The sequence below is a fragment of the Astatotilapia calliptera genome, chromosome 23, assembly GCF_900246225.1.
Source record: "Astatotilapia calliptera chromosome 23, fAstCal1.2, whole genome shotgun sequence".
Lineage (NCBI taxonomy): Eukaryota > Metazoa > Chordata > Actinopteri > Cichliformes > Cichlidae > Astatotilapia > Astatotilapia calliptera.
In genome coordinates, this window is record NC_039323.1 from 39,346,407 (window position 1) to 39,359,523 (window position 13,117).

Consider the following 13,117-nt stretch of genomic DNA (forward strand, 5'->3'; position numbering starts at 1 on the left):
AGGGTCCGGGTGAGTAGTGGTCCAGAGAGAGTCCAACAGTCCTGGCAGGCAAGAGAGGTGCCAGGACGAAGGGAGTGAAACTAGATAGCTGAAAACCTGCATCCAGGCAGAGATGCGTATTGTTCCAACTTGTGAAGCCAGATGACCAGGCGGATAACTATGACAGAAAGAAAAGACTGTGAGTAGAAATAAAAAAGTTACGGTATCTCACAAGAGCTTGCGGCCTAGCACTAACGCGAGTTAGCTGAAGGTCTGGCAGAGGTCTGTTGGGAGTGCTGGTTTTAAATGCCGGTGACTTGATTGCAGTCAGGTGTGAAGGCTGAGTGGAGTTTCCGCCTGAAGGCGGAGCCCAGCAGAGTGGAAAAACTCCGCACTTACCCGGACCATGACATGATTACTGCAGGTTTCACCAACCTTATAAGCAGTAAAGTTGCACAATAACTGAAACTAGCACCACTGAATGAACAATGGGCTGTGAGGTCAGTTCCTTGATCATTAATCAAAGTCAAGTCAAAGTCAGCTTTACTGTCAAAGACCATATATTTACAGTCATATTTTGAAATGACTGTAAATATATGCCCCCATGGCCCTCAGTGTACACTAAAACATCTTTTATACACCACAATTCAAAACTACACAATTATATAAACAGCGGTGTCCAACACAATCATAGTGATTGTGGGCAAGTTCATGTGCAAGTGGGGGTGGGGCAGTCAGGGAACAGGTGATGGGGGAGGTTCAGAGTTTTGTATGTCTGGGGAATGGGGGGGTTCAGAGGGGAGAGGTGAATGCAGGTCTGGAGTTCATGTGTGTGAGAGCAGGGAGATAATTCAGCATCCTGACAGCCTGACAGGCGAAGCTCTCTCTCTCAGTCTGCTCGTTCTAGCCTGGAGGCTCTTCAGTCTCTTTCCTGATGGCAGAAAACTGAAGAAGCTGTTGGACGGTTGAGTGGAGTCACCTGTAATGCAGAGGGCTTTCCTGATGAGGCAGGTGCAGTAGATGTTCTGGAGGGAGGGAAGAGAAGAGAAGTACCAATGATCCTCTCCGCTTGCTTCGGCAAGAGCCATACCACACAGTGATGCAGCTGGTGACGATACTCTCAACTGTGCCTCTGTAGAAGGTGCTCATAATGGGGGTTGAGGCTCTTGCTCTCCTCAGTTTGCAGAGGAAGTAGACTCGCTGTTGGGCTTTGCTGACCTGTGACGCAGTGTTTTTTGACCAGGAGAGATCTTCTGAGATGTGCACACCCAGGAACTTGGTGCTGCTTACACTCTCCACAGCAGCACCATTGATGGTTAGTGGGGTGTGCAGGGTGTGAGTTCTCCTGAAGTCTATGCTGATCTCCTTAGTCTTCTCCACATTCAAGGAGAGGTTGTTGTTGCTGCACCACTTGGCCAGATGGATAACTTCACTCCTGTAGTAGGTGTCATCACTGTTGCTGATGTGACCTGCCACAGTTGTGTCATCTGCAAACTTGATGAAAAGTATATGAAACGTACCTACTCCAGATGCCTCCACGCTTACCTCTCTTCTGTTTCCTCTCGAACCGCCTGAGACTTTTCCACTATGGGCGAGATCTAGTAGCAGGGGTTGCTGATGGTAGATGCCTCTGAAGCAGTCTGCAGTTCCTCAGTGTAATTCGTAGCTCTTCCATGATTGAAAAGTTCGTGGATTTGCTTCTCTTGATTATGAAAAAAAAGCATGCAACTGTATGAACATTGTGTAAAACAAGAAAAAGAGCAAAAAAAACACGGGGATACTGTTTTGTCAGGAGAGAGAGCAGTCGCTGTGTGCGTCCACGCTGCCATCTTGATACGAATTAATATGCAAATTCTCATGACCACTGGTCAACAACCACTGATCAATGGCCATGAGTACCATTCACAGAGAGTTGGGAATGAAATACATTTCAACTCCTGTTGTTTTATTCTGAAGCTGATCCAAGTGGCGTCTGGATTCCTGTGGTGGTGTGTATACCACCGCAGCATTGCCTGTGGGCCGTAGTTCAGCAACTGAAAAATGTTTTTTGCATATTTGTCTTGTCTTGACACCAGGTTTTCATTCACTGTTTTAAAGATAAAACATGTAATAATTAAAAATAATAATTTCCTTCAGATTTGATGAACTGACACGTGGCTGTTGAGAGCTTTTCTAGCATGACTGTTCTTAATTTGTCATGAAATTCCTCTTTATTTCTTTGTCTTTCAGGCTCTCAGGATGATTGTGTGTACGCTGCAACAGGATCAAGCTTAACTGTGCCACTTAGATATGAGTTGAAGGAATCAGATAACCTGAAATGGTTCAAGGATGCAAGTGCAATCTTTAATCGCAGACGGAAACAGGTGATCATGGGGAAAAATGATGCTGTTGATTCAACTGGATCACTAAAGCTGACACAACTCACCAAAGACAAGTCAGGACGATACAGACCAGAGGTTATAAATGAAGATGGAATGAATGTGGGGGGAGATTTACAGAGTGTGCGTTTGTGTGTATTAGGTAAGTAACAACATATTATACATACATTTTTCTGGTTATGTAAATATGCAAATATATTTCATAACAAGAGTGTTGATGGATCAGAAGCTGTTTAATTTTTACATTTTTGTCAACAGAAAATGTTTGATATTAATATAAAGTCACTGTTCAGTTTGGTTTTGCAAGTTTTATGTATTTATTTTTATTAATACATCATTAGCAGAAGTTCATATAATGTTATTTATTACATTTTATTACCTCAGACCGTGTGCAGAAGCCCAGCGTGACGATGACGTGTACAGACTCTGACTCAGTCAGCTTTACTTGCAATCCTGGTCAGGTGAGGACAACTATGAGTCTGTTTCATTTACATTTCAGGTTTCAGGTCAGAATATTTTTCAAAGAGTTGAACCAATAATTGTGAGTTTGGAGACAAAGTTTTCGTTATTTCAGCCTCGCTGAGCTGCTGTGAGCAGCTGTTCTGTTTTATATGAGGAGGTTATAAAATAGTCCCAAGTTTAGACATCTTGATCCTCCAGAAGATTCAACTCCACTTACTGATAAAGACACTGAAATGTGCTTAAAATGTCTGTGAAACCACTAGCTCTATTGTCAGCAATACTTTTACTCATGTTTCTTTATTTTTTGTTGTATTTTCTGAGTTCAGACACACAGAGTCAGTATGTAAATCATCAGATCCTAAGAACATTCACACAGAAACTGCTGAATCCACAAGGTTTGGATTGGCGTTTCTTCATACTACACATATGTTACTTAAACCTGATCTCTGTTTAATGTTTTAGCTGAGTTTGTGCTTCTGAGAGGAACCACTCTCTTTTACTCGCCTTGATAATTGGAGCATTTGAAATGCACTCAAAGTCCTCTAAACATCTGTTTATAGAGACTTCCTTATCCTGGTAGAGATTTAACTCTGGTGCTGATGAAAGCACTTAGATGTGGTTATGAATTTTGGTTGTCAAACTGCCATTTCTTTCTTTTTGTAATGAGGGGAAGAAGTGACAATATTTACACAGATTATAAAAAGCATGAAAAAGAAAGGAAAAGCAGAGTGTGAGGGAAAGAGATGGAAAAGACTGTTGTCCATATTTTCTTCCACAGAAAGACAACACTGTGAGATTTGAATGGACTAGTGCGGAGACACAGTTGGAGGAAACAGGGGAGATCCTAATAAAAAGAGCTGTAGATGTGGTAAACACCCCTGTGGTTTGCCGTGTTTCTAACCCCATCAGCTTTGCCATCAGTGACCCTGTTATACAAAACTGCTTCACGCCCAGTAAGTATCATGTGCTATCACCTGTCCATTTTTATTTCACTCATCTCCAAATGAAATACATTTCAACTGCTGTTGTTTTATTCTGAAGCTGATCCAAGTGGCATCTGGATTCCTGTGGTGGTGTGTATACCACCGCAGCATTGCCTGTGGGCCGTAGTTCAGCAACTGAAAAATGTTTTTTGCATATTTGTCTTGTCTTGACACCAGGTTTTCATTCACTGTTTTAAAGATAAAACATGTAATAATTAAAAATAATAATTTCCTTCAGATTTGATGAACTGACACGTGGCTGTTGAGAGCTTTTCTAGCATGACTGTTCTTAATTTGTCATGAAATTCCTCTTTATTTCTTTGTCTTTCAGGCTCTCAGGATGATTGTGTGTACGCTGCAACAGGATCAAGCTTAACTGTGCCACTTAGATATGAGTTGAAGGAATCAGATAACCTGAAATGGTTCAAGGACACAAGTGTAATTTTTTATCGCAGACGGAAACAGGTGATCATGGGGAAAAATGATGCTGTTGATTCAAATGGATCACTAAAGCTGACACAACTCACCAAAGACAAGTCAGGACGATACAGACCAGTGGTTACCAGTGAAGATGGAATGAATGTGGGAGCTTTACCAAGTGTGCGTTTGTGTGTATTAGGTAAGTAACAACATATTATACATACATTTTTCTGGTTATGTAAATATGCAAATATATTTCATAACAAGTGTGTTGATGGATCAGAAGCTGTTTAATTTTTACATTTTTGTCAACAGAAAATGTTTGATATTAATATAAAGTCACTGTTCAGTTTGGTTTTGCAAGTTTTATTTATTTATTTTTATTAATACATCATTAGCAGAAGTTCATATAATGTTATTTATTACATTTTATTACCTCAGACCGTGTGCAGAAGCCCAGCGTGACGATGACGTGTACAGACTCTGACTCAGTCAGCTTTACTTGCAATGCTGGTCAGGTGAGGACAACTATGAGTCTGTTTCATTTACATTTCAGGTTTCAGGTCAGAATATTTTTCAAAGAGTTGAACCAATAATTGTGAGTTTGGAGACAAAGTCTTCGTTATTTCAGCCTCGCTGAGCTGCTGTGAGCAGCTGTTCTGTTTTATATGAGGAGGTTATAAAATGGTCCAAGTTTAGACATCTTGATCCTCCAGAAGATTCAACTCCACTTACTGATAAAGACACTGAAATGTGCTTAAAATGTCTGTGAAACCACTAGCTCTATCGTCAGCAATACTTTTACTCATGTTTCTTTATTTTTTGTTGTATTTTCTGAGTTCAGACACACAGAGTCAGTATGTAAATCATCAGATCCTAAGAACATTCACACAGAAACTGCTGAATCCACAAGGTTTGGATTGGCGTTTCTTCATACTACACATATGTTACTTAAACCTGATCTCTGTTTAATGTTTTAGCTGAGTTTGTGCTTCTGAGAGGAACCACTCTCTTTTACTCGCCTTGATAATTGGAGCATTTGAAATGGACTCAAAGTCCTCTAAACATCTGTTTATAGAGACTTCCTTATCCTGGTAGAGATTTAACTCTGGTGCTGATGAAAGCACTTAGATGTGGTTATGAATTTTGGTTGTCAAACTGCCATTTCTTTCTTTTTGTAATGAGGGGAAGAAGTGACAATATTTACACAGATTATAAAAAGCATGAAAAAGAAAGGAAAAGCAGAGTGTGAGGGAAAGAGATGGAAAAGACTGTTGTCCATATTTTCTTCCACAGAAAGACAACACTGTGAGATTTGAATGGACTAGTGCGGAGACACAGTTGGAGGAAACAGGGGAGATCCTAATAAAAAGAGCTGTAGATGTGGTAAACACCCCTGTGGTTTGCCGTGTTTCTAACCCCATCAGCTTTGCCATCAGTGACCCTGTTATACAAAACTGCTTCACGCCCAGTAAGTATCATGTGCTATCACCTGTCCATTTTTATTTCACTCATCTCCAAATGAAATACATTTCAACTCCTGTTGTTTTATTCTGAAGCTGATCCAAGTGGCGTCTGGATTCCTGTGGTGGTGTGTATACCACCGCAGCATTGCCTGTGGGCCGTAGTTCAGCAACTGAAAAATGTTTTTTGCATATTTGTCTTGTCTTGACACCAGGTTTTCATTCACTGTTTTAAAGATAAAACATGTAATAATTAAAAATAATAATTTCCTTCAGATTTGATGAACTGACACGTGGCTGTTGAGAGCTTTTCTAGCATGACTGTTCTTAATTTGTCATGAAATTCCTCTTTATTTCTTTGTCTTTCAGGCTCTCAGGATGATTGTGTGTACGCTGCAACAGGATCAAGCTTAACTGTGCCACTTAGATATGAGTTGAAGGAATCAGATAACCTGAAATGGTTCAAGGACACAAGTGTAATTTTTTATCGCAGACGGAAACAGGTGATCATGGGGAAAAATGATGCTGTTGATTCAAATGGATCACTAAAGCTGACACAACTCACCAAAGACAAGTCAGGACGATACAGACCAGAGGTTATAAATGAAGATGGAATAAATGTGGGAGATTTACAGAGTGTGCGTTTGTGTGTATTAGGTAAGTAACAACATATTATACATACATTTTTCTGGTTATGTAAATATGCAAATATATTTCATAACAAGTGTGTTGATGGATCAGAAGCTGTTTAAGTTTTACATTTTTGTCAACAGAAAATGTTTGATATTAATATAAAGTCACTGTTCAGTTTGGTTTTGCAAGTTTTATGTATTTATTTTTATTAATACATCATTAGCAGAAGTTCATATAATGTTATTTATTACATTTTATTACCTCAGACCGTGTGCAGAAGCCCAGCGTGACGATGACGTGTACAGACTCTGACTCAGTCAGCTTTACTTGCAATGCTGGTCAGGTGAGGACAATATTTAATATTTTATTGATATCTCATGTTCCTCAAATAGCTACTTATAATTAAGCTGTTGAAGAATCTGTAGACAAAGGCCTCATTTCTCCTCTGCTGAAACCTGCTGAACAAGGGTGGATCTAGAGAAATTTTCTTAAGGTGGCATGGAAATCAAATGGGATGGCAAAATCAAAGTATTAAAAAACAAAACAAACAAAAAAAACGTGTTTGCAGGTGTTACATGTGGTTAAAATGATTCAAATGCAGTAAGTATACACATCTCGTATAAATATAGTCTATAACAGGGGTTCTTAACCTTTTTTACCTCGGCGCCCAACTTTTCCACTACAAAGTGGCCCGAGGCCCATTCAGATAATAACACTGTATTGAAAACAATTGATTTTGCTTTTAGTTTGATTTATATGTAATAACTAAATCAAATCAACTTCATTTTAACAGTTAAAATCTTGTCAAATAAACATGATGATGACATGATGCAATGTAATAATCACAAAGACATTCATTCATTATGTGTATGCGAACCTGCAATAAAAACAAAATGCCAAACAGGTTAACGATTCATGCACCAAATCAAACTGCAAATAGAAATTGAAAGGCTCAAGTCAGGGTTAATAACACACAAACATAATAATTAATAATTGAGTTTTACTACAGCTAAAGAGATAAGAAAAGAGGGGGAAATAGAAATTGGATAAATAATGTAGTGATAAAATAAATACATTCAAAATAATTTTCTAATGAAATAAATAAATAAACCGTTATAAAATTTAAGTAAAGTGCAAATGAAAATATAGTCTCGTGTACTGAGAGACTGTGCAGTGGAACTCACTGATGTCTTCACAGACATCTTCAACATATCACTCATCCAGGCTGTCGTCCCCACATGTTTTAAAGCCACCACAATCATTCCGGTTCCAAAAAAGTCATCTCCCTCCTGCTTTAATGACTATCGTCATGTTGCACTTACTCCCATCCTGATGAAGTGCTTCGAACGACTAGTCATGCAACATATCAAGTCTGTCCTGCCCCCCTCCCTGGATCCCTTCCAGTTTGCGTATCGGCCCAACCGCTCAACCAATGATGCCATCTCCACTCCACTCCACTCAGCACTCACACACCTGGACAAAAAAGACTCATATGTTCGAATGCTGTTCATAGATTTCAGTTCAGCATTCAACACTATAATCCCCCAACAGCTCACTCAAAAACTGGTCCAGCTGGGGCTCAACACCTCACTGTGCAACTGGCTGTTGGATTTCCTCACCGGAAGACCTCAAGCAGTACGGGTCGGCAGTAATACATCCAGCACCATCATTTTAAACACGGGGGCCCCGCAGGGATGTGTGCTGAGCCCCCTCCTCTTCACTCTGCTGACCCATGACTGCACTCCATCATATAGCTCCAACCTCTTCATCAAGTTTGCGGACGACACAACGGTGGTGGGTCTCATTAGCAACAGGGATGAGACCGGCTACAGAAGTGAGGTGAGACGCCTGGCCACGTGGTGTGCTGACAACAATCTCTCTCTGAATGTGGAGAAGACGAAGGAGATTGTTGTGGACTTCAGGAGAATGCACACCCAACATGCTCCTCTGACCATTGACTGTGGAGAGAGTGAGCAGCACCAAGTTCTTGGGTGTGCACATCACACAGGATCTCTCCTGGACGTACAACACCACAGCACTGGCCAAGAAATCACAGCAGCGTCTCTTCTTTCTCCGCAAACTAAGAAGAGCAGGAGCACCAGCCCCCATCATGTACACTTTCTACAGAGGCACCATCGAGAGCATCCTGTCGAGCTGCATCACTGTGTGGTTTGGAGCCTGCAATGCGTCCTGCCATAGAACCCTCCAACGCATAGTGAGGGCTGCAGAGAGGATCATTGGTGTCTCTCTCCCCTCCCTCCAGGACATTTACAGCACCCGTCTCACTAAAAAAGCCCTTTGCATAGCGGCTGATCCCACGCACCCAATGCAAAGCTTCTTCAAGCTGCTGCCGTCAGGGAGGAGACTGCGGAGTCTCCAGGCCAGGACCAGCAGACTGAAGGACAGCTTCATCCATCAGGCTGTCAGGAAGCTTAACTCCCTCCCGATTCTGCCCCCTCTCCCCTCTTCTCCTCCATGGTCTCACTGAACTCTGTCACACACACACACACACACACACACACACACACACACACACACACACACACACACACACACACACACACACACACACACACACACACACACACACACTCTCTGACTCACTCACTGGCCTGCACCAGTTACCAGTCACTTTGTGGAGCATTGGACTGCCACTACCTCATAAGACTTTGTTGTTACACTATCTCTTACCGTATATTACTAAATCTCCATTTGCACTATTTGCTTATTTGCACTACTCTGCCTGGTTTACACTCAATGTCATTTACCCTTACTTGAATATTGTATATTGTATATTGCATAGCTTTCTTGTTATACGTAAAATTGTATTGTATTTATTTAAATTTTTACTTTTTAATTATTTTATTTGCATTTTTTAATCACTCTCTTATATTTAAATGTTCATTTGCTATTTCATCTAGGGTTTGAGAGTAACGAAATTTCTATTCTCTGTATGTCCTGTACATGTGGCAGAATTGACAAATAAAGTTGACTTGACTTGATAATCTGTGAGTGAATTTGAAAGTTGCTTCAGCAGTAAACCTTTTTTCATTGGCAGAACCAGAAGTTACTCTTTATATTTGAGACAAATGAGCAACAACAAACAAGCTGCAACTCCCCTTTTATGCTCACCTCTTAATGAGACACTTGAGCCTGCCTCTGAGACACGGTCAGATGCAGTCTGGGTGGAATAGGGGAAAGGCTCCCTCTCAGAGTAGCTTCCAGTGTTGCTCTGAGTCTGTTTCAGGCTTTGGTCTTGGTTGTGGCCACAATAGAAAATCCCGATTCACACAGATATGTAGTTGTGAATGGGAGAAGGAGTTTCACAGCTCTCAGTGCCAGACACAGGTACTCCTTTGAGACAGCAATCCAGAAGGAGCCCCGGCCCAGTTTGCCCCACTGCAACTTTAAAGTGGTGTCGGTGGAAAGTTCCCGAATCTGGGATTCCAGATGTGAGGGCAAAGCAACATCATTTTAAATGGGATCCACTGGAAATGGGTCCAAAATCCACATGTCCTTCTCTGGGATCCTCAGGGAAACATTCATCAAATTTCTCTGTCAGTGGTGAAAGGTGCTGACAGACAGAGTCACTGATCTTCACCTGAGGGGATTTTTCCAAGATGTGAGACAAAAGTGGAAACATGTCCATCCTCTTTTCCTGGGCCCTCTTAGTCCACAAAGCAAGTTTACTCTTGAAAGCTTCAACTTTGTCTGTAACAAACGACATGCTGCTGTTTCTCCCTTGAAGTGAGATGTTCAGCTGGTTCAGCAGTGAAAAAATGTCACAGAGGTAGGAAAGCTTTGAATTGGCATAATAATGTGCAAGAGGAGATGTTCTCTGCGTAGGAAAAGACCTCATTCCTTAGTTCAAACAAATGCTTGAGGACCAGTCCTCTTGAAAGCCATCTCACCTCACTGCGGTAGAGCAGCTGGACATGATCTGCTTCCATGTCCTCACAAAGCTTGGCAAAACATCTGGAGTTCACAGCATTATTTTTAGTGAAATTGAGAGTTTTCACACTTACATCCATCACCTCGTGGAACTCTGGTGACATCTCTGTTGCTGCTGCTGCAGGGCTTTCACAGTGGAGAAAACAGTGGGTCCGTTTAGCTTCTGGTGCACGGTCAAGAATCTGCCTAATGAAGCTGTGGTGCCTGCAAGTCCTTGAAGCTGCACCATTACTGTACACCCCAACACAGTTCTGCCAGTCCAGGTCGTTCTCAGTGAAACATTCCTGAGCCGTGGCTCGAGTTGGTAGCAGCATGCAAACTGCTGTCCCAGTGATAACAAACACCAGCAGCAATGCACCATTCGTGACATCAGCGGGCTCCTCTAGTTGCAAAGAGAAAAATGGACTACTTTTTATTCTTTCCAGAAGCTGATGCTGTATGTCTAAGGCCATGTCCGCTAAATGGTGGCTCACATTGTTGTTAGAGTGGGATGGTCAGTAGCTTCTTTGCAGCAGCCTCTCCGATCATCTCATGGCACATATGTACAGCGGCAGGCAAAATCAACTCCTCCGCTTTAGTGAAAGACTTTTTACTCTGTGCCACAAGTCTGGACACGAGGTAGCTAGCTTTTAAAGCACATTTAGATTCACCAGTCAGTGACTGATCTCTGTTTAATGTTTTAGCTGAGTTTGTGCTTCTGAGAGGAACCACTCTCTTTTACTCGCCTTGATAATTGGAGCATTTGAAATGGACTCAAAGTCCTCTAAACATCTGTTTATAGAGACTTCCTTATCCTGGTAGAGATTTAACTCTGGTGCTGATGAAAGCACTTAGATGTGGTTATGAATTTTGGTTGTCAAACTGCCATTTCTTTCTTTTTGTAATGAGGGGAAGAAGTGACAATATTTACACAGATTATAAAAAGCATGAAAAAGAAAGGAAAAGCAGAGTGTGAGGGAAAGAGATGGAAAAGACTGTTGTTCATATTTTCTTCCACAGAAAGACAACACTGTGAGATTTGAATGGACTAGTGCGGAGACACAGCTGGAGGAAACAGGGGAGATCCTAATAAAAAGAGCTGTAGATGTGGTAAACACCCCTGTGGTTTGCCGTGTTTCTAACCCCATCAGCTTTGCCATCAGTGACCCTGTTATACAAAACTGCTTCACGCCCAGTAAGTATCATGTGCTATCACCTGTCCATTTTTATTTCACTCATCTCCAAATGAAATACATTTCAACTGCTGTTGTTTTATTCTGAAGCTGATCCAAGTGGCATCTGGATTCCTGTGGTGGTGTGTATACCACCGCAGCATTGCCTGTGGGCCGTAGTTCAGCAACTGAAAAATGTTTTTTGCATATTTGTCTTGTCTTGACACCAGGTTTTCATTCACCTTTTTAAAGATAAAACATGTAATAATTAAAAATAATAATTTCCTTCAGATTTGATGAACTGACACGTGGCTGTTGAGAGCTTTTCTAGCATGACTGTTCTTAATTTGTCATGAAATTCCTCTTTATTTCTTTGTCTTTCAGGCTCTCAGGATGATTGTGTGTACGCTGCAACAGGATCAAGCTTAACTGTGCCACTTAGATATGAGTTGAAGGAATCAGATTACCTGAAATGGATCAAGGACACAAGAATAATCTTTAATCGCAGACAGAAACAGGTGATCATGGGGAAAAATGATGATGTTGATTCAACTGGATCACTAAAGCTGACACAACTCACCAAAGACAAGTCAGGACGATACAAACCAGAGGTTTACACAGAGGGAATAAATGTGGGAGATTTACAGAGTGTGCGTTTGTGTGTATTAGGTAAGTAACAACATATTATACATACATTTTTCTGGTTATGTAAATATGCAAATATATTTCATAACAAGTGTGTTGATGGATCAGAAGCTGTTTAATTTTTACATTTTTGTCAACAGAAAATGTTTGATATTAATATAAAGTCACTGTTCAGTTTGGTTTTGCAACAGTTTTATTTATTTATTTTTATTAATACATCATTAGCAGAAGTTCATATAATGTTATTTATTACATTTTATTACCTCAGACCGTGTGCAGAAGCCCAGCGTGACGATGACGTGTACAGACTCTGACTCAGTCAGCTTTACTTGCAATCCTGGTCAGGTGAGGACAACTATGAGTCTGTTTCATTTACATTTCAGGTTTCAGGTCAGAATATTTTTCAAAGAGTTGAACCAATAATTGTGAGTTTGGAGACAAAGTTTTCGTTATTTCAGCCTCGCTGAGCTGCTGTGAGCAGCTGTTCTGTTTTATATGAGGAGGTTATAAAATAGTCCAAGTTTAGACATCTTGATCCTCCAGAAGATTCAACTCCACTTACTGATAAAGACACTGAAATGTGCTTAAAATGTCTGTGAAACCACTAGCTCTATTGTCAGCAATACTTTTACTCATGTTTCTTTATTTTTTGTTGTATTTTCTGAGTTCAGACACACAGAGTCAGTATGTAAATCATCAGATCCTAAGAACATTCACACAGAAACTGCTGAATCCACAAGGTTTGGATTGGCGTTTCTTCATACTACACATATGTTACTTAAACCTGATCTCTGTTTAATGTTTTAGCTGAGTTTGTGCTTCTGAGAGGAACCACTCTCTTTTACTCGCCTTGATAATTGGAGCATTTGAAATGGACTCAAAGTCCTCTAAACATCTGTTTATAGAGACTTCCTTATCCTGGTAGACATTTAACTCTGGTGCTGATGAAAGCACTTAGATGTGGTTATGAATTTTGGTTGTCAAACTGCCATTTCTTTCTTTTTGTAATGAGGGGAAGAAGTGACAATATTTACACAGATTATAAAAAGCAT

General features: G+C 40.7%; 1 protein-coding gene across 1 annotated transcript in view; it reads left to right on the plus strand.

Annotated features, from left to right (window-relative positions):
- The window catches only part of LOC113016553 (uncharacterized), a 109,781-nt gene that overhangs the window by 4,382 nt on the left and 92,282 nt on the right, over positions 1 to 13,117 (plus strand). The window contains exons 2-11 of the mRNA XM_026159454.1: positions 2,209 to 2,499; positions 2,742 to 2,818; positions 3,598 to 3,772; positions 4,134 to 4,421; positions 4,664 to 4,740; positions 5,519 to 5,693; positions 6,055 to 6,342; positions 6,585 to 6,661; positions 11,269 to 11,443; positions 11,805 to 12,031. Coding sequence (XP_026015239.1) covers positions 2,209 to 2,499; positions 2,742 to 2,818; positions 3,598 to 3,772; positions 4,134 to 4,421; positions 4,664 to 4,740; positions 5,519 to 5,693; positions 6,055 to 6,342; positions 6,585 to 6,661; positions 11,269 to 11,443; positions 11,805 to 12,031 — 1,850 coding nt within the window. The remainder of the gene's footprint in view (positions 1 to 2,208; positions 2,500 to 2,741; positions 2,819 to 3,597; positions 3,773 to 4,133; positions 4,422 to 4,663; positions 4,741 to 5,518; positions 5,694 to 6,054; positions 6,343 to 6,584; positions 6,662 to 11,268; positions 11,444 to 11,804; positions 12,032 to 13,117) is intronic.